Below are 21,244 nucleotides of genomic sequence, written 5' to 3' on the forward strand. Positions count from 1 at the left end.
ATGAGGATGGAGGAGTAATGTAACAAGGATATGATTTACAAGGAAATATCTTCATTTTTATTTTCAGGCCTACGTACATGCCTTAAAAAATCCTTATTTTAAGCACATGCTCCCTTTGTTGGATTATTTCACACACCATAACAATGCCAAAACCATTATATCATGCATGATGTGAACAACAGAAAAGCAAGCCAGCCTATGGAATGGCAAACCAATATAGAAACCGAAGTTGGTGGGAAAGATTTTTTGCAACACGGGAAGCTTTTCAAGGTTTTGAAAACTTTCCCATCATATCAAGATGTAACCAAGGCTTTCAAAAGTTTCCAGATATTCACTGAAGCGGAGACATGAACTTGAATTGCATCCCAGAAGAACATGCTGCCCACTGCTTAGTCAGGCTCCCCCCTCCTCCTCCAGTCCCAATAATTTAAATATTTCCACAAAGGGAAAAAGTGCTAAGAGACAAGGTGAAGGAGACAACCCAGCCCAGAGTTCTAATCCTCTCTTAGGATATGAAGCACCCAAAAAGAGTCGCCATCTTCCCACAGCCCTGACCACTACGATGCTCCTGTTTGCCTCAGTTTGGTCATGATCAAAAATTGGTTTTGGGTTCAGGGACTGATTTCCCTATTATATTTCCACCAAAGTGAGTTCTAAAAAAAAAAATCTGACTTCTGGAAGTTTAGTCAGAAAATTATTTATATTTCTGCTAACAATAATGCAAGGACTGTCAGCTGCAGAAAGGGGAACAGAGGCCAAAATATTTCTGCGCTGTCTTTGCTTCAGGATAAAACTTCTCCTTTGCCAGTTCAGCTGAACTGTCCCTTGGGGAGCAGGATAAATACGGCTCTGGAGTCAGAAGTTACCAGGACAAACTGAAGAAAATGGGTTAATTCTCTTTGGAGGAGGAAGGTTTCATAGTGACCCAGTTGGAGTTTTCTGGATGGTGGAAAGATGAATAATTGCCTCCTGTAGCAAGGCTAAACAAGGAGACAGGAGGCAAACCTCAAGAAATCTGAGGTTTAGGAACAAATGTTTCTCATTTGTGATAAAAATTACTGCTCTACGCTTTGAGTAATAGGATGAAATTATTCTTACAAGTGCATTGCATATTAAAATCCTTCATTTGTTTCCAATTAGTCATGAGCAATCCCTAATTTTTATGAATGCTTGCATTATTTACAACTTTTTGAAGAGCCTGCATGAAGAAATGTCAGGTTTCTTCCAGAGCACAGTGTGTTTAATTCACTCAAGGACCTGTAGAGTTCAGCAACTGTGGCTGCTCTTTAAATACTAATAAACATTGGCTTTTCTGTGGTGCCTTAAAACTGCAAACCTCAGCCTTATCAGAGTGTAAATTGGATATTTACACCACCTAATGTAAAAAAACCATTAAAAGAAGAAATTCTTTTTGCATTGGCTCTACAGAGGTTCTAACATCTCATACATAGCTGTCCTCTTCTGTATTATTATCTCCTTTTTAACTGAGGGTGATAGCAAAGAGCAGAGAGCGAAGAAATTCACCCCAGATCTCAAAGCAAGACATCTGAAGGATCAGGAGTAGAAATGAGGTTTTCTGAACCTTCCACTGTATTAGGGTTTTGCTGTACTTAAGATAAAAGTACTAAATTAAAACCCATGTAGAAACCATCCTTTCTTGCAAGCAACCCACTCACAGAGGCTAATCTTGCTTCAAGTCAGCCTTGATTTGCACGCTGATTTTACATGCACAGCCTCAAGAATTGGAGGGGAGCGAAGAAGCTCAATTGCTGTAATCAATATGTCCCATCTTCTGCTTCCCACTGGGCTCACAGACATGGGATGCAATAATCAAACATGTCATTATGTTTGCTAATTACAGTTATTAAATACTAAAACAAACAGCTGATAATTCCTAATTGTTTTTCAAGGTGGGCTTTCATGGAGTTTGTTCTGATTTAGAGAGACAAACAGATGGCCTAGTTATTAGTGCTCTGGAAAAAGGAGCCTGAAAAACACATGTTCATCAGGGCAAAAAGTGCACTGAAAACAAATATTTAGCCATATATGTCCTGCATTCCTCCTACAAAATCCTTTGTCGACAGCGTTGCCCAGTCTTTCCACCTCACTTTCTTCTAGCTTGCATAGAAACGATTGCTAAATTCAGTATCTGGTCCCCAAAGTAGAATCACTTATTTTTTCTCCACAAATACTGCAGGATATACTCCAGTGATGTCATAAGGCATGATGAGCACTACTTCTACATATTAAAAGAAAACATTAAAGAAAACGCAGAAAATCTGAGAACAGGGGTAATATAACAGAGAACAAAAAACGTGGGCAGTTCTCAGTGACACACTGGAAACCACTTTTCTGGTCAAGACTTCAACTGAGAGCGAAGGGTTTCCAAACACAAGACTCCTGCCCTAGCAGCTGCCTGATATTTCTTACTTCAGTGGTGAGCCGAAATGCTTCTACCCATGGTGGCTCATGAAACTGACCTCAGGAAAGGAAAGATGTTGGCCAACCCAAATTTACTAATGTGCACTGTGGGTATGGGCCTTTCCAAGTCCTGTGAAACATCCATACCCTATAGCACACAAAAAAGTAAAATTCCAGCTCTGTAGAATCCTTTTTGGGAACGGAATACATATGTTCTCTTTAATGCAGACTTCTTGTGCACAAGAGATAAGGACTTTATAGAGCTCTGTTGTAAAGCCTCATCACTCTGCTTATATCAACCATTCCACCTTGATGCTTTTCTGATTGTGTTTAACTATATTTAAGGTTATTCAAATTCTTTGCTTCCTTTTGCAAATATGCTCTTCATAAGCAGAAATTCACAAGAATTAACCAGAAAGACAAATACTCATACAAGTAATGGCTCTCAAGTACCTTGACTAAGATCCTGTAACATATCAGCAATGGAGACAGAAGTAGAACACAGCACTTCTGGCATATGTTCAGGTGTCTGCTGCAGTTCAAATGGCTGTTTCATGTGACCCCTATCATATCACAGCATAGCAGATCATATGCTGATCAATCTTGGTGCTGCAGACTCTGCTGAGCCCATAAGTGACTTTCCAGAGAAACAGAAATACTCCTCAAAAGTTATTTGTGTCCAAAATATGGTGAAAAAATGAATGATAATGAAGAGAACGAGGAGAAAGAACAAGCTCAGCTGATGCCAGGCGGCTCTATAAAATGACAAGCAATATGCTCTGGACTTTTAAATCTAATTGACAGACTTCCTATGAAGGAAAGTATCAAGGAATTGATATCCAGACTTAAAATAATATTTATTTTCCTTTCTCTACCATAGCTGAGCTCTGAGAGAGTGTCTGCTACCAGACTTGTGAACAGAGTTCTGTGGTAAAACTTTTCCAGCATCAAGAGGCACTAATTTATTCTAAGGGTCTATATAGGATTATCTGTAAGACCACACTCAAATTCAGTTGATTTCAAAGCAGGTGATTATAGTGCAATAGTGAAGGAAATGTAACCTCCCACAACATATCCATCTTGCAAATTAACTCAGCTGCAGTGCAGTCACCAGGATCTGATCCACTGGCATGTTCCTCTTTGCAGCATCCTATATCCCAGTATCAAGCATGAAGTATCAAGCATGAACCAAATCCCAATAGCAAACATCTGCAACATTGCATTAATGACTGAAGAAACAACGCTGTGTGTTCCCACCAGATCTTTTGGCAAAACAGATCAGAGAAGTGGCTGGAGATGGGATGCTCAGCACAGCCACTGGATGAGCCCCTTTCTCACCTGATGGATTTGTTCCACTGCAATGGAAACTATGGGTGCATGGATTTGAAAAGACTTGTTTGGGCTTGTAGTGTACTTTTTCTTATTAATACAAGTATTTTGAGGTATTCTTTCATTTTAAATGATTACTTGCCAACAAACTACTAGGAAAATTGATTCATTTCCCACTGAGGAAATTATTGCCCCAATAAAACAAAACGAAGGGCAAGTGAGATGTGTTACCGTAAAGGAAGAGCTTCTTTGTGTGGAAGATAAATCTTCCAGAGGAGCTTACTTCTTCCCCTGGAAGATGTGGATTTACTGTGAAGTATCTGGGGAGCAGAGAACCAACCTCTTCAACACTGTCCTTTACCTATGCAAATATTGATTCCTTTCAACACCCACACAAAGAAGTTCTAAGATTTTTTCCTCTCTATCACAGACGTGTTAAAGAATATCTGTATTGATTTAAAAAAGCAAAGTAGAATCAAAATAAAATAAACTCCAAATCTGCCCAAAAAAATACCCCACTGCAAAACTTCTTCCTCCTGTAGAGAAAAACAAGGAACAAAAGAACTCATGGCCATGTCAGTCACACTGCTGTCAGCAGCACATCATGAGCATCATTTTAGTACAGAGCAAGAAGCAAAGACAGGCTGCATTCACTCTGATCACACAGTATTTGTCTTCCTGGTTTGAGGTGAGGACAGAAACACAGCAGTGGCAAAGTTTCTGATGTCACATCAGCAAATTGAATAATTTAATGAATGGATTCAACACAACTGACTGCTAGGTTTGCCACGTCACAGCAGAGAAGTCCTCAGCAGCTACAGTCAAGTAGAGGCTCCTGCAAGCTAATGGAAGTTCGGGGGAAAGTTCAAAATATCAGGCTTAATAGTTGCTACGAGGAAGTCTTTTTCCTCTCTGGCTTAAGGAAGAAATTTGACCTAGAGTTGGAAAGCAGCATCAGACAAAAATGTTTCTGAAATGGCACATTTCAGAAGAATATTTCCACCTCAATTAGTCTATATTTTCCTACAAAGACATACATTAAAAAACCAGCCATTTTCTAAGACAGAGGGGATACCCAGTTGTGAATTTCAGTGCTTCTTGTACATTAAAACTGATTCCTAAGGGAAAAAAAAAAAAACCAAAAAAAAAAAACCACCACAAAATAACACCATAAGCCTATGAACCAAAGTACTTTAACAGAAATAAGAATGTTTTCAGATGAGATGAGTCTTATCAGTGGGATACAAGTGCACACCTTACTGCAAAATTACAAAAACATTTGGTTGTTATCATATTAACTATCTCAGATGCTACAGTTGTCTCCCTATTTCTTTGTGTTGTTTAATAGACTCCCAGGCTGCATTTCTGCATAAGAACATCTCTTACCTGCCTGTGTAAATGAAGAAGAGACCTTTGCTGTGAAACATGTGGAGTTCACTGGAGTGTCACTGTGTGAAAGTCCTGTGAGCTGGAACAGGATGGGATGTATACAGATCTTCTTGCTTCATGGGCTTAGTTCCTTCCTCTTATTGTTATTTCAAAAGTCCTTATCACTAATTTAAAAGCTAAACCCACATGACTGGATGCAGGGACCCACGTGCTCTGTTCAAGGACGTGGTGAGGAGTCCAGTGTGTCTGGATTGCCCTCATGGTGTGATTTACATCCCATAAGTTCTTATGGGCCTTTTCAGATAAATACTGTGATTGGGTTGATTTTCTGTCTATTTTTGTAAGGGACTTGAACTGTTTTGTGTCTCCACAAGGCAACTATCTCTACTTTCACCCATGCTATAAGGAAATACATAAAGGAGAAATATCCCTGCTGTAAGGAGATGGTGGTGGATCTTGGTGAGTCAGGACAGTAAGTGTTTGCAATGACTACACACTTTCCACAGAAATCACTTCATGTAGTCCATTGCCATAGTTAAGACTTATGGAAAAAATAATTGCAACTAATTCTGCATACTAGTAATGTGTTATCTGTGTATCATCACAACTGTAAGTGAAATCAGAAATCCCACAGAACTTTTTGATTTCTTCTCTAATCTTAGGGTCCCGATGATGATAACTATACAGTCCCCATAGGCAAAGGCTCTTCTCTGTCCTCACAAATGACCTAACATCTCAAAAAGCAAAAGAAACAAAACCAACCTAAACAAACGTGCAGCCTCAGATCTCATAAAAAGACATGGAAAGTTTACAGTCTAAACTTCCTCATTTTCTTTTTCAAAGAAATATCTGCATCAGTGCAGCAGCAAATTTTAGATGAAAGGATGATGAACTAAAACTACAAGGAGAATTCAATAGTCAAGGAATGTTATGTATTTCTAATAGCATATTTCCTCTCTTTGGAATTTCCCTTGATTCCAAGCTATGTCAGGGAATGGTATAAACAAGAAGATGTTTTTTTCTAACAAAATATAGAAGAATTGTTGATGCTACATTTGAAATTTCCACTCCAGAGGAAGAGGAGAACAGAAACTAATAAAATTTGAATCAAAACTATCTGTGCAAACACAAAATGTTTACATCATTCAAAATTTAAATATTTTGGTTAGTTCCATTCCCAATACAAATTCCAGTGTCCACATATCATCACTGGGGACCTCCTGAAACCTGGATCTGAACTCTTCCAGCACTCAGAGGGCCTCAGGATCGCATTTCTGGCACTAAGTGACCTGTTGGGACTTGAGACATGTGGTTTTTGAGAGGGTCACTGTCTCCCCTTCTAACAGTCTTTACCTCAGAGCAAACTTTTCCCAGACTCCAGTCTCAGAAATAAAATAATCTCTAAGCTTTCATTTTGGATTCATCCTGCCAGCCTAAATTTAGCAAAACCTAATTGCAAAGTTGTTCTTTCATCTGATCTATTTACACTGAACTTCTCCCTCGGAAGGACCTTTTGGGAAATCTCTGTTTTCCCTTCAGGCTCAGATGTCACTGTGCCCCTATCAACAAATCACCAAATTATTACGCCCTTCTGCCTTTTGCTGCTGATTCTTCCATGCTCACCCATCCTCTCAGAAAGTGCTGGGAGAGATCCTGCAAACTCTTCTGGGTGGGATGTAAGGAAAGGGCAAATAGTTTCAGCACATCCTACTGCATTAATGAACTAAAAATCTTTACACAGCCTAAGTGCATGAGAAGCTCCAACATGGTAACATGTACCTCTCCCTCTCCTGAGGGTCTCATCCACTTCCTTCTATGCTGCACTGATAACAGAAAATCTACTAGGAATATAATCAAGCAGCTGAACAGCATCCCAAGTTTAACCTTCCTTCCAAAGGAGCATCTGTGTTTCCCAGGAAAGGCTGAAGCCACAGCTTCTAAAATATCATTTTCACCACCTCTCACTGAAAAAATCCACCAAAATAATCTACAACCTGTTTTATTTCCTTTCTTCTGTGCTCATCTCCTTCCCAGAATATAAAAATCAGCCTTTGGCTTGTAGCTGGCTCCCTAATGGTTCCCAAAGCCATTCCATTGCCGGAAGTGACACAGTGAACCATACAGGCAAAGCCAAGATTTTATCAGGGTTTAGGCAACAAGCAGGTGGCCAAAGCCTCCTCCTGCCCCTGGCTTAATCTGCTGCAACAAGGCCACTGACGGAAGCAATTAGACTGTGATGGCTGGGATGTACTGTGACTGCTCAGTCTCTCTTCACACTTATTAGAGTTGGAATGGGATTTTCAGGTGCTATTTAGATATACAGACATATGAACTTTGCTTGAGTTCAGTCCAGTAGGGTCACTGGAAGAAGTCAAGAACCAATTCCAGGAAGAAAACTGTACCATTATCCATCCCTAAATCTTCCCTTGGCACAGTGATGCTGATGCAAAGCTCTGTGCCTGCCACTGGCTGAGCCAGCAAGGAGAAAGCACCAGCACTGAGCCCCAGGCATAATTCAGGCTGGGTGAATCTGTGCCCAGCTAATTAGAGCTGTATTTCAATTTGGAATTTAAGTGCACTTCTGCAAGCTTGAGAGTGGCCCTGAGGTTGCACAGTGGTGTGGGCAGGTGACCTGCCTGCTGTCCTCATGTTCTGCATGGTTAAAGTATGGGGTGTGCACAAAGCTGAAACACAGAGCAGTGCAGCTGTGCCATCCTGAGCTCATTTGTTCTCTGCCACTTCAGGGCTGAAAAGACAAGGTGGTGAGTTAGAGCAGATGAGAAAAGAAAAAAATACAACAAAAACATGCAACTGAAATGTTCAGCAGAATGCTTTGTGTACTGATAAATTCTGCTGGTGTAAGGACAAGATGAAGTCCTTGACAACTTCACTGTTTTCTTATTGTTAAAATTAACAGTAGTGTAAAACTCTGAAGAAGACTCAATAAAACTCTGCTTTTCCTCCAGGAAGTCTGACTGCAAATGCAATGTGCTCGCAGACTCTGTGCTAACTACAGCTGGGAGATATATATATTTTTTTTTTCACAAAGTTCAGTAATTTGATTTTTCTTTTTGGCAAAATTTCTGTGATGTGCTCAAAGAATATTCTAGGAAGGTATTCCATTTTAATTAAACCTAGCAATCAGCTGAAGCACTCCAATTCTTGTCTTCATCTGCTTCCACCAGCCCTGGGAAAGTTGGAGCAGTTAAACTCTGTGCTGGAGGGTGATGCTGGGGCTACTGTAATACACTAGAGCCTCAGCACATTCTGTCTTCAAAGGCCCCAGATACCTGTTGCACATAGCCATTGCATTTGAATAGCTTGGAGAGCAGGTAGAAATGCTGGGGCTGTTGTCTAGTGAGCTGGGCCAGGAACAGGAATATTTTGAGCACGGTGAGTCTATGAGAACCTGCATCCGCTGCAGATCATGGTAAGAAAACCCTGAGGTGTGTTGGCACAGCTCATTCAGCCCTCCTCCACACATACAAGGCAAGTATGGACCAGAACAGCATGTAATGAGTTGATGGGTTGATGTGAGATGCCTTGGCTCTGAGATGAACTCAGGCACCATAAGGGAAGGGCTACATAAACAATACAGACAAGCTGTTCTTATTAAATATTCCATCTGAAGCCATCCTATCTTTTGCTTCCACAGAGCACCCAGTTCAGCTTCATGTCACAAGCAGATCTTCAGGTACACTGCTTTTATTATGACATCCCTCTCTTTGGAGCAGTGAAAGCAAAAAGGGAAGAGCAGGATAACTGCTTGATGCTAACTTTCTTCTTGCATTAGGCAAGATCACCAAAAGCTGATTGAATGGCTTGCCCTTGGCAAAAATGCTGGCACTGGAAATACTCACTTTTTATAATGCAGTTTGAATGACTTCATGCAAGTTTGCAATTGGTTCACGTGTTCTCTTTCCCTGTGAATATAGCATCAGTGGTACTTCTACTGCAGACTGGGATAGCAAGACAAACACTGATGATTCAAAGACCCTGAACTCAGGCTGGATCCCTGACCTGAACCATTCGGAGTCCTGAAACAGCCCAGGTCTGGGTTGGAGCTAAAAAGCTGTATTTTATGCCTCCTGTCCTGCCCATTTACCTGTTTCTCAGAATATGAAGAAGACCACCGTGGGCCAATTTCCTGCTCTCTGGGTGTTACTGGGTAGCCCTGTTCTGCATATAGCCCTTATTTTTTTTAGCAGAAGAGCTAATTTAAGTACTGCCATCCAAACATGAACCATATGGTGCACAAACTTGTGCACCATAAGGACCAGCACGCAGCAGCCAGTGCTTGTGCTGGGATAGAGGGAACCAGGAAGGATGCGCTCACCTGATACGAAGGCCACTTTCTCCTTCAGTATAGGAAGGACATCAGCAGCTTTTAAGCCATCATTTCGGAATGAGCCTGCAAAAGAGGACAAGAAGGGTAGATCAGATGAAAGCATGTATTTCCTCCAAGTTTCATGTTTCTTAAAGTGAGTCTGGAAAAGTCTACAATTTACATAAAAGCACTAAGAGCTAGACCCTTACGGCTGATAAATTAATATCATTAGCATCAAAAGAGATATGCTTGTGAAATCAAAATACAGACAGTCAACTCATGTCACTTCATCAAATTTGAGAATTTCACTACTTCAAAAGTCCTGAAAGGTTAATAAAATGGAGGGAGATATAAAAAGGAGGAGAAATTGATGTAAACGCATTTAAGTAGGCTTTGGAACACAGTCCTAAGAGAATTTTTAGGGAGAATTTTGCATCAGAAAAGCACTTAGAATTTTAGTTGCTGAATTCTTTCTGTGTTCAAGTAAGCAAGACTTCACACACTCTGCATTAAAGAAATGAGACTTTGCTATTAACTTATCCTACTATACTGAGGGCTCAGTGCAACTTAAATCACTCTCCTACCTCTGTATATCTCACAGGCAATATACATGGAAACCAGGAGAAAGCTCTATGATTTTAAAAGATGATCACATCCAGAGCTGCAGGCGGACAGTTTGCTGCAGGCGGACAGTTTGCTGCTAACAGCCCCAGTGCCCTGGCTGTGTGCAGGAGAGGCAAGGACAGACACCAGTGGGGATGGTGCCACCAGCAGACATTTTCAGCTTTCTCAGTATTCCCCAGGACAGGTGAAAATGGTAAAGGTGAAGGAATTGGAAAACTGAGCCCTCCTTCCTGAGGGGAAATTTCCCTCAGGAAAACTGAGCCAGGGAATCCACAAAAGCTCTCCAAATCTGCAGAACTTCCCTCAGGATGAGGGGTTACATTCCCAAAGGTACAACAGCATCTGAAGCAATGCCCTGGCTCTGGGCAGAGTATGTGTTCACTCGAGCAGCAGCTCTGGAACTGCAGACCGGTCTGTGGCCAATGCCTTTAAGATGACTCTAGCTCCTGAAAAAAGTCACATGTTGGCAGCTGCATCTCAGAGCATGCTGTCAGGTTTTCCAGTAATGACTGGAAAAAGAGATATATGAACAGGAAAACCAATGGCTGTAATGAAGGCTACAAAAGCAATGGTCTCCAGCATCTGTCTCCAGGAGGGCTGAGAACAGCAACAGTGCATTACCCAGAACATAAGTTATTACAAACATATCCCTAATAATGCTCGGTTTCATCCTCACCGCCAGCTGTTTCTAATACAGTTGTTTTGTTTACTTGCGTGCTGGATCTGAAGCCATGTCTGCATAGCACCACCTAATTTTTCCACAGAGCTCTGGATATACAGCCACCTAGCCAGTTTGTTCCTGGACACTGATGAAGGCATCCTGCCTGACACTGCTCTCCTGCCCTTACAAGGCTCAAGTCCCTCTGCAGTAGATGAACAGAGAAGGACAGATAGATGATGGAAGGGCAGGCTGGACATCTGGCACTTCATCCATGCACTGGTTTGCTGGTTCACCATTGTCATAATCGTGGGTATATGCAACATTGTCCTTCCTGCTCTTTCACCTGCAGGTCTAACTGCTCTGTGAAGAAGCTAGAGTATTGCAATCAATTATTTACCAGAAGAGAATCAGAGGTGCAGATAGCACAGTGCCATATTTCAGCCAACTCACAGCATTTCACATCTTTGCCACATCCTGGCTTAGCATGCTGTCCCCACACAAGAAGAAAGCACACCATGCCTGCAGGAGTAGCTGACAGAAAAATGTATTCTTGGAAACTTGGAAACACTGAAAAATTTAAGAAATGCTTGCTCAGCACGGCTGAGTCATTTTTCAGGGCAGATCAACGTTGCAAATGCACAGCTCGTCTCCTAGCAGGGATTCCCTGTGCAGCAGAAGCATCTCACAGTTTTAGGTGAGATGCTGTAATGAGAAGCCAGCTGGGCAAGATGGGAAGCTTAAGGCACGTTTCTACATCAAATGCAGCAAACCAATAAAAGAAAATTTTTCTTTTTTTCCCTGCACAAATGCCCCAGATGCCCAGGGAACTTGCTGCTGCAGGACATGCAGGTCAGCAGCTCAAAGGGCTTCCCCAGTGGGCCACAGATCTGCAAACAGCAAACAACTCCAGGGAACTGTAAAGATTAAGAAAACAAACAAGAGTTTTGGAAAGAATATAAGCCTTCAGTCTTTGGAGTGGAGGCCAAACACTAACTCCTGGAGTGAAATATAAATTATCCCTGAAAGGAGTCTCACAGGATTTAGGATTTCTTTCTCTATTTCTTTCTCTAAGCAGAGGTCAGAAGCCTCTGTTGGAGATACTGTCTTGGGCTACATGGACCGTTGGTCTGATCCGGAGTTGCTCTTCCTAGAAAAGCTTTAACTGTGATCTGAAAAAATGCAGTGTGCTTTCGGCTTCAAATAAAGATCAGCTGCAGGAAATATGGAAATACTTTCTATACTGAAAAACGTATGCGTAGGCTAGAAGAAGGCCTCCTGTCAGAGCACTGCATGGGGCTTAATCACTTGGCTCCTGTTGCCTTCAGCAGGAGTTGTTCATCCTAAGTCCTATGCAACGTTTCACGAAAGCCCACATTCTCATAGTTCTTAGAACAGATTTGACTATTTAAAAAGTTTGGCATGCAGTTTCTTTAACCAAACAAAACTGAACTCCTTAGGCTAAACTCACCCCTTGAGGAGCTCCACTGGAGTCCAAGAGGCAACACAGTAGGATTAATCCGGTCCATATTGATTCTTTCTTCTTCCCTTAATAAAGGTCTCTCCTATATGTCTCTTTTTTCTTTCATTTTTTCTCAAATTTTATATCCTGGGCTTATCACAGCCTATTTGCCTTCCTACCTCTCTTTTTCCCCCACCAAGCCTCAGTGGACTTAATTTTTTGTTTGAAGTACAGTAGCTTCTTGCCTTTCTACAGTGTGCAAACAGAAGAGACGTCTCATGTGAGCAGAGAGAGGCAGAACAAAGGAGACTTTATTATTCCCATTGTAGTCTTTGCAAATGGAGACAGAGAGAATTGACTTGTCCGGTGTCAGACAGAAAGTTTGTGCAGAGCTCAACCCTCATTTCCCCAATGCTTCCCCAGTGCTTTGTTCACACAACTATCCCTTTGTTTCCTGGCAGAATATCATCCTCCTTTTTCCTTGTCTTAATACTTTTTGCTTCCTTCTCCAGTCTTTCTCTCTCCATTATTCCTTCTTTCTGCTTTTTTGCCTCAAATATTTACCTTTTTTTCATATGCGCTAAGCTCTCTTTAACCCCTACCTTCTCTTCTAGCATGCTATTGTCTGTCCCCACAGGGCTGTGAGCCTTCCTAGCTGGGTCTCTCTGAGCTCCCACAAGCCATGCACAGGAGCTTAGCTGAGGGCTGCTAGGTCCTTAGCCACTGGGATTTCACTGGCTGAGGCTCATTGGTTCAGAGGTAGCGAGGCCACAGCATGGCACAGCATTCTGTTGAATAGAGCAACATGTGCTTCAGACTTGTATTTTTGCACCATCTGGCAGAGATAAATGGGCCTGGACACTCTGCATCTGCCGATAGCTCTTCTGTGGACGACAGCCTGATCCTTGATGTAAAGAAAGAACATTTCTGTGCCCTGAGTTCCCCATGAGCCTGCCAGGCTCCCCTGCCTTCCTTCCCCACTCCAGGCAGCAGAAAGATTTGACTTCCCAGAGGAAGAAAGGAGTGAACTGTATTGAACTGAATCTAAAGGCAGCACCAGCTAGAAAGAAAGCAATATTAATTTGTAAAAATCATTTACAACTATTATAGATCATCCTAGAGCTATAAACTTCACCAACAAAGGTTATTATTCTCCATATTAAATAATGAACAGTAATACCTGGCCTCACAGGAAGCATTTACTTTCTGGGACTGCAGGTCAGACTGGACAGTCCTCCCTCATCTGGACAGATTAGCAAAAGCTAACAGACACTGTAGTTATTACCAGTGGAAGCATGGCTGGCATTGCCTGTGCTCTTCACCCCAATGTAGAGCCAAATCTAAAGCTCACTTTCAGCTCTGCAATGGAAACACCAACAATCCCTGGAACCTTCACAGACTTCTGAAGGCTCTCTTGCTGCATAACTGAAGAGCTATGTGGCAATTGAGCTTGTGCTTAGTTAAGTCTACTTATTTCTGCATGTGTGACTGTGCATAAATGCAGCACAGTAGACAGAAAGGTGTGGAAAGCACCTAATAGGAATGCTACTGAGGATCCAACCATAAAATCTGATCTCCAGTACTCCTATTAGGGTTGTGTGGAGTAAATATTTCATGCCCCCACTGTGCAGACTGACACAGATCCATGCCATAACTTTGCTTTCCAGGTGGCCCCCTGACAAGTTGCAAGAACCATGGAAACCAAAGACATGGCCTCCATAGAAGACTCATAGCATTGCACCAGGTGCCAAACACTTTATCACAGCTGAGAGGAAAGTTATATTCAATATATTGCTGCACTTATTCTAAAAGGAAAAGATGAATGCTGTTTTTACATGTAATATGCAGGCTCAGTCCAAGAATAATATTATTTTCTCCATGTTTCTTTATTCTGTCCTTCCTTCTATTAATCACACATTGCCACTACTTGCTAGAACATCCTTCTGGTCACAGCCATTGGACAGTGATGCTTTGGGCTTTCTCTGCTTCCAAACTTTGCCAATGCTTGTCACAGTTCCAGCAGCTTTTCTGCCCCCTGTACATCAGCAAGTCAGTCCCTCTGATTTCCCGCTGCTCAAAAGCTCACACAAGGAGAGTTGCTTCGAGCACAGCTCCTTTCCCTGCCGCCAACAGCGTGAGAGTCAGGGCTGGGTTTCAAGGGAGATTGCTAATTGCTGTGATTGTTATTCCTTCCACGAGGTACTTGGCAGCACCAAGCCTCCCAGCGCAGCCTTTGAATGTCCACACATTTGAACAGTAGCCTCAGCTTGAAAGCACGCCAAAGAATAGGCAAAGCTTCAATAAAGGTACAGCTCCTTGAAGCAAACATGCAAGTTCATTAGCGTCTGTGCACATGTGGTGTCTAATAAGCTGAATTCAGTATCAGAAGCCTAAAACACCACACCTTGTGCAACCCACCTAAGCCAACAGCCTTCTCATACATGGCTCAATATTGTTCAAAACATCAGAAGGATATCAAATTAATGCACAGCCTGTGACAGAGGCTGAGTTTCATCTCCATCCATAGGAGATTTTATTCATTTCGCTTTAAACAAACACTAATAGAGATGCTAAGGGAACTCAGTGACCGTGAGTCAATCTCTTATGCATTTCCTTTTTATTTTCAACAGGATATGGGGATCAGGCTGAGATCTTTCAGTTCCTAGCCTTAGAAAATAATTAGACATTATAGGTAGCCCTGCGGATAGCACCTCTGACTGCTAGTCAAAAGACTTGGCTCTATTGCTCTATTTGTACTTCTGCTCCTGAATTGCTTTGTGATCCTGAACAAGCTGTTTTAACTGTGCTAGGTCTTGGTTTTCACATCTACAAAAGGGTGATAATGACTGCTCACATTAGTAAAGCACAGTCATGTCCACAGACCTCAAAAATACCTTCAAATCATGAATTAATTTTGTCTCACAAAACCTTTTTGTGGCAGGGAATTGTTCCAGTCTGCTTTTATAAATAGGCAAAATGAGGCACCAGTAATAGGAAATGCTCTGGTGAATGCAAACGGACTTCTTGGGGAGGAAAGGGAGATATTAAGAGGATTGGAAAAGAATAGGTCATCCAACGCTAAATTTTGTGTATTAAGCACATGAAGAACAAATCTGCTCTCCAAGAGGAAAATGATCATATTCAGCACCTTGAGCTTTTAGTTATTAAGGATCTTCCTGCAGGTTGTGGTATGGTCCAGTAACCACCCAGATGCAAGTCTTTTACAACCTCAATAAAGAGCTATGGGCCATTTGTAATCTGAAGTTGCGTTATAAGCGTGGCCATGGTTTCTACCCAAGCCTAGTGAGCATGAATATTTTCTTTTCATTTCACTCCCCTCTCAATTACAATTGGATTCCTTATGGAAACATTCCTCAGAATTTTATAATCCAATAAAAAGTTTAAACCCGCACACAGATTCCTAGAGGAAGGATGCAAGTCCCCCATGAAATTTTAGGGGCTGGGTACACAGGGTCTCATCCTCTATTAAATTCTGGAGGTCAGAACAATTTCCTTTAGCTAGCGCTGGTTTAGTTGACAGGCTGTTTCCAAAAAGCTGCAGCAGAGCATCAGCTAGCACCTGTAACCTGTCATCTGTCCCCCTAAAAGCTTTGCTCTCGGGTCCTGGCTGTCCCCAGCCGCCAGCAACTTCTCAGGGAAAAAACAATAAAATATCTAATTATGTACAACATTCAGGAGGCACTTTGCTGAAACGCCAGCCATACAAAGGGACCATATGCCAGTGCCTCAAGTGTGCTTTGCAAACATCTGCCTCTCAGGGGGATTTCACGTCAGACCGAAAGAAAGCAACTTTAATTAGAGGCCAGTTGAGATCCTTGTCCCAAGGCTTGTGACTTCCCTAAAAAATTATTAAATAAAAAAACAAAACGAAACAGAAAAAAAACAAAGCAATTACATTTGCCCCATGCTTAAAAACAATCTGTATGTTTTCTCTTTGAATAGAGAGCACTGTCTTTAATTTTGCTTGCACGGTTCTGTGTTCCAAACACACACAGAGGCTGATAAAGTGCCCACTGCCTACAGCAAGGAACCCTGCCCAGGAGGAGCAGTTGTGTCTTGTGCAAGTGTCAAGGGGGACTTTGAACTGGTCATTGCAGCTCATCCAACATTCACAAGCTAACACCTCACTACTAATTAGGCTTGCTTCTCCCTCACCTGCCTTCAAATCCCATCTGATCAGATAGATGCCTTTCTTTGGTCCTTCTTTCTCTCTTTCTGCATAGAGCTGATGATACAGCAACAGTGTCTTTCTCTAAAGCTGATTTAAAAAGAAGAGAGAAAGAACAAAATAAAAACCAAAACCTGCAACTCACAGAGGAGCTTTCTCTTCTCACACAGTTAAGGACAAATCAAGATCTGTGCCCTGAGCCCATGAGAAAGGGCACCCCGATCTTTTGTCACTATTTCAGTTTCCCCAGCCCTTCTCCTCCACAAATCCACACCACCAGCAGTGCTTGTGGTCACCCACTCACATGTCTGCCTGGGCATGATGAAGCATCAAGCCACAAAGCTCCCTTGAGGGACTCGCTGGCAGCACCCAAACTCTGAACAAAACTGCGGCAAATGTTTCGCAGGCATCAGCAGGAAGGACGGGGCAAGGCACTCACACAGCTAAATAATTCATCTGCCTCTCTTACGTACGCTGACATTTTTGACACACATTAAACATTAATGGAAAATGTTTCACGGACGGCTGAGTCCTGTCAGTGGATGCTCCGTCTTCTGCCTTCCCACCTGCCCCCCGTTCCCTGGTGTGGCACAGCAGGCGGAGCGGTGCCTACCTGGGGCACTGCCCCTGCAGATGGTGGCCGGCCGAGGGGCTGGGCTCACCCAACCCTAACCTTGCTGCTGCTAAATGAACCAGACCGACGGTTTCTTAATTAGCAGAGACAAGGTGACATGAAGCATTTCAGAAAGCAAACTGCCTCCCTGATTTGTACAGGCTTCAAAGACATGTTTACATTGACTTGCTATTTTTTCTTCTTCTGTTTAATCTAACGTTCGCCTGCTTGTGGTTTTAGTTGCTCCCTACTGCCAGTAAGGCCTCTTCTGTCCAAATTTCTTTAGCACACTACCATAAATGTTTAAAGCCCTAGAACTTACACTTGACATTTCTGTGGTAAGAACCTGCAACGCTATTATAATTTTGACTGGAAAAGGATCACCAGTGGGTTGAAAATGCAGCTTTCCTTTCGTTTTGTTCCAGCTAAAGATACATACAAAGAGATGATTAGGATTAAAGCCTCACAAACTGGAACTCTTCCTGGACAAGCAGTCCTTAAATTGACTGAAAGTAGCATTTAGCAGAAGGCAGAGTTACACAGGGCCACAAAGCAGCCTTCAACAACAAAGGATACACAGTAAAACTCATCTCACATATCCTATTAGACTGTGAGACTGGATGTTACCAAAAGTATATTCTCCGTCCTAAACATACTTTTCTTCATGGAAAGGGCTAAAATATTTCTAACACAATTATTCTCTATACTAAACTGGCTTCTTTTCACAAAGAGAAATCTCAGAGCTGCCCAAATAACTAGTTACAGGTTAAGGAGGTCTGACTGATCTCCAGAGGGTGCAAGCCGCAGCTCCATCAATGCCCAACATCTGGAGTCAAATGACCACCTAATACACCCTTAAAACACAGGCAAATAATTTGGGCCTCTCTTTCCAGTGCACTCCCAGGTTGCAAATGCAAAACCCATAGACTTGACATTTTCTCTTTTTGTTTTGTTGTTTTTTCTTTTTCCAGCAGAGCTGAGCAAAGGGATATAATTAAGGAATGATTTTTTTAACTTTGCAGATTGCAATCTATATATATTTTTTTCCCACACACATCTTCTTATAAAGGGATTTTGCTGGTTGGTGTCTCCCCTGATTCCAGTTTCATTGAACAGCACACTATGCAAAAACTAGCAATTCCAGGCAGAAGGAAACTGCCCCATGCCAAGAGTTGGCAGTGCTGCATAAAGCTCATTAGTAAGTCCTCCTAAAGGTAGTGAAATTGTACACTGATTACAGGCTTGATCTACTGCAGCTACCAGGACCTTGAGCACAACACTGAGCAGAAGATCAGCTGGTTTTAGCCCAGCTGCATCAACAAAAATACATTCATTACCTTTGGTAGGTTAGAGATGAGGTGGAAAGACAGTTCCTTCTTTACCCACACCTCCAACTGCAGGTGAGATTTTCACTCCTCCTTTTAATCCATTTTTGTATTTTTCCCATTGAGTATTTCACCCTACACACACATCTTGTGCTGTGTCCCTACTCTCCAGCAAAACCATGCACCCACAAGCACCTTGTCATACTTTAGATCTAGAAAAGCACAGATGTTTCTAGTCTATAACAGCCCATGAAAATTTCCTGCAAAATCCATCTCGGCTGCTGGAAAAACTTGTCCATTATGTTTGTTGTTCAATAACACTTAGGCTCTACCACGATAATACAGCTTTGAGTAAATGACAAGTCGCAGTAAGAAATCAATTAAACTTTAGCAACAATTACAAAACAAAAATGACAAATTAACTACACAAATGAAAACAAAAAACAGTGACATTTTTTTTACCCACTTCCAAAGCAAAGGCAGAATGAAAGATGGGCTGGAGAAAGCAGATTCATCATGCTTTGGCTTCATTATTATAATAATTAATTTATATTAGCAAGTACACATTAAGAAGATGCATTTCCACCCCTCTGCCACAACCAGCTGGTGCAACATGCGCACGTCACTCACAGGAAACAGTAATTGTGCTGATGTCCCTCTCCATCCATCTGATGTCTGCATCCTGCCCTGACTGCAGCTTTGGTTTGAGGCCCAGTCAGCATCATAGATACAAGGCTGCACCAACACACCATGGAGAAAAGTACCTCATGTGGCCAAAGCCAACTGTGTTTGGAGACAACTGAACATGCAGTGGCATCTCCCCTACTTCACAGCAGCTGACCAATGGCAGAGCACATGTTTTTTGAATGGAGATATTAGATGAAACATTTATAATGACTATTTATAAGCCTGTGTTGGAAAAGGAGCTAGGTATGGCTTTCCACCCAGAACTCTTATTCCATGGATATGCTGAGAAAATTCTCATGAGCCCACAAATCTGTTTTATATCTTATCCAGTTGATCCCACTACAGGATTTGGACTAGTCCTCACCAATGGGGTTTGGGGATATTGCCTGAGACTGAGAGGGCTAGGAAAATATCCTCTTGGCAATAACTGCATAAATTTTGGGATCTAGTGAAAAATGCAGCCTTTGCAAATACATCTATTCTCTGCCACTTTCTTGGAAAACCCTATGAAATGCAGCAATATCCATTTATAGCAAGGGGTATATTAACTCCAGAAAGTCAAGATACGTGAGACTCACTACTAATAAAAGCTTCAGGGCAAAGTATTAATGACATGTTGGTGAATAAAAAAACGCATATTGAAATATTACAGAAAGAAATTTACCATGCAGGAGAAAAGGTATAAAGTACAATTTTCCAAGTGGTATACTGGCTTTAGTTATGCAGACAAACAACCTTCTCATTGCCATGAACCACTTCTTTGGAAGTGTTTTGTGAATGCATACACAGAGAACAAAACAAAGAGATAAATACTCTCTTCTTCCCCTTCACTGAAGGGCTACAGTACTGAGCACACTGCTGCTACAGCATTACTGACAATTAAGGATGTGTCACCATGAGCAGTATCTCTGTCTGCACATATCTAATCCACCCATTACCATCATCCTCAGTCACCATAACATGATCACGCACAGAAATCCTACATTATGGGAATAAATATCCATTGAAGCCAAAATGGCAAGTCAGCTGAGCACATAAATTGCCCAGATTCTACCCGAGGACAAGAATAATTATGTTTCCAAATCCACTTTAAAACCCTCGCTAAAGAATACTTTCTGAAGAGGTCAAGCCCCGATGACAGCTAATACTTACAAATGAATCTTTGTTACTGCCCAAATACAAAGAGCTGTTTTACCGTGTCATCTCAGAAGAATGTCTTCTCCAGGAGCGAGACTGCCCACATTTGTATAGATCATTGCTAAGTGTTCGGGAAGTCATATGACTCTGTGGCTTTCAAAGACTGCACTTTGATGTCCAACAGACAGATGTCAGCACACAAAAAAAAAAAAAAAAAAGGAAAAAAATGTCCAAGCTCTGCACAGCCAGCACTGATGGACTAAACAGCACTGAGCTCCTATGCAAAAACCAAATAAGCAATAGCATCCAAGATCCCTCCTCTTCACTTTGCTTCCTATTTTTTCTTTTTTTTTTTTTCTTTTTTTTTTTCTTTTTGCAATCATGTTGCTAGAGAAGTGCCACTAAGGCAGAGTGCCCTAGCCCACAGAAAACTGAACAGCATGACAGTGCAACCACTTGCACTATGCCAGCTCAGGAGCTCCATATCCAGCAAAACAGCCTACTTGAAGCTGTAACATCACTTTGTCCATTGTGTCAATTGCTGAGGAGCAGTGTGTTGTAGCTCACATTGCCACTGTCACTGTTGCTCCATGGATAAACAGAAGGCTTCTTTCATCAGTGTTTTCAATGCAATGCTTTTCACAAGCACTGCTGTTCAGTTATAATGATTGTTTTGTTAAGTGTGGTTCTAGTCTGAAAACTGACTCCATAAAAATGGGATCATGGAGTTAATGTTTATTGCAGCTCAATGATTTCCAGATCAAATGCAGTCAGTTTACAAGTAAAAAACATGTTTGGTTTGTTTTTCCAACTATCAGGACTACAAACCCATGCTGGGATCTAGAAGTTAAGTTGTCATCTTTTCAGTTTATACAATTGAGAGAAAAAGAAAAAAAAAAAAGAAAAAAAGAGTTCTGCTCGCCCACTCCTGGAGCTGCTGTATATCTCCAGAAACAACAGAGATTATACAGAACAAAAATGAAGCCAGTATTTTCAAACCCACTTATCTAATTCTGTGCCTTAGAGCCCCAGAAAGGTAATCTGATTTTAAAAGGTACTTCAAGGGCAACTTGGAGTGACGAG

The 21,244-nt window shown here is 41.8% G+C and overlaps 1 protein-coding gene across 4 annotated transcripts in view; it reads right to left on the minus strand.

The window, feature by feature from the left end:
- Positions 1–21,244, minus strand: part of KALRN (kalirin RhoGEF kinase) — a 449,507-nt gene that overhangs the window by 291,114 nt on the left and 137,149 nt on the right. For all 4 annotated transcript variants that reach the window (XM_048953841.1, XM_048953835.1, XM_048953838.1 and 1 more), the window contains exon 2: positions 9,476–9,550. In XM_048953841.1, coding sequence (XP_048809798.1) covers positions 9,476–9,550 — 75 coding nt within the window. The remainder of the gene's footprint in view (positions 1–9,475; positions 9,551–21,244) is intronic.

Source organism: Lagopus muta, chromosome 8 (assembly GCF_023343835.1).
Source record: "Lagopus muta isolate bLagMut1 chromosome 8, bLagMut1 primary, whole genome shotgun sequence".
NCBI lineage: Eukaryota > Metazoa > Chordata > Aves > Galliformes > Phasianidae > Lagopus > Lagopus muta.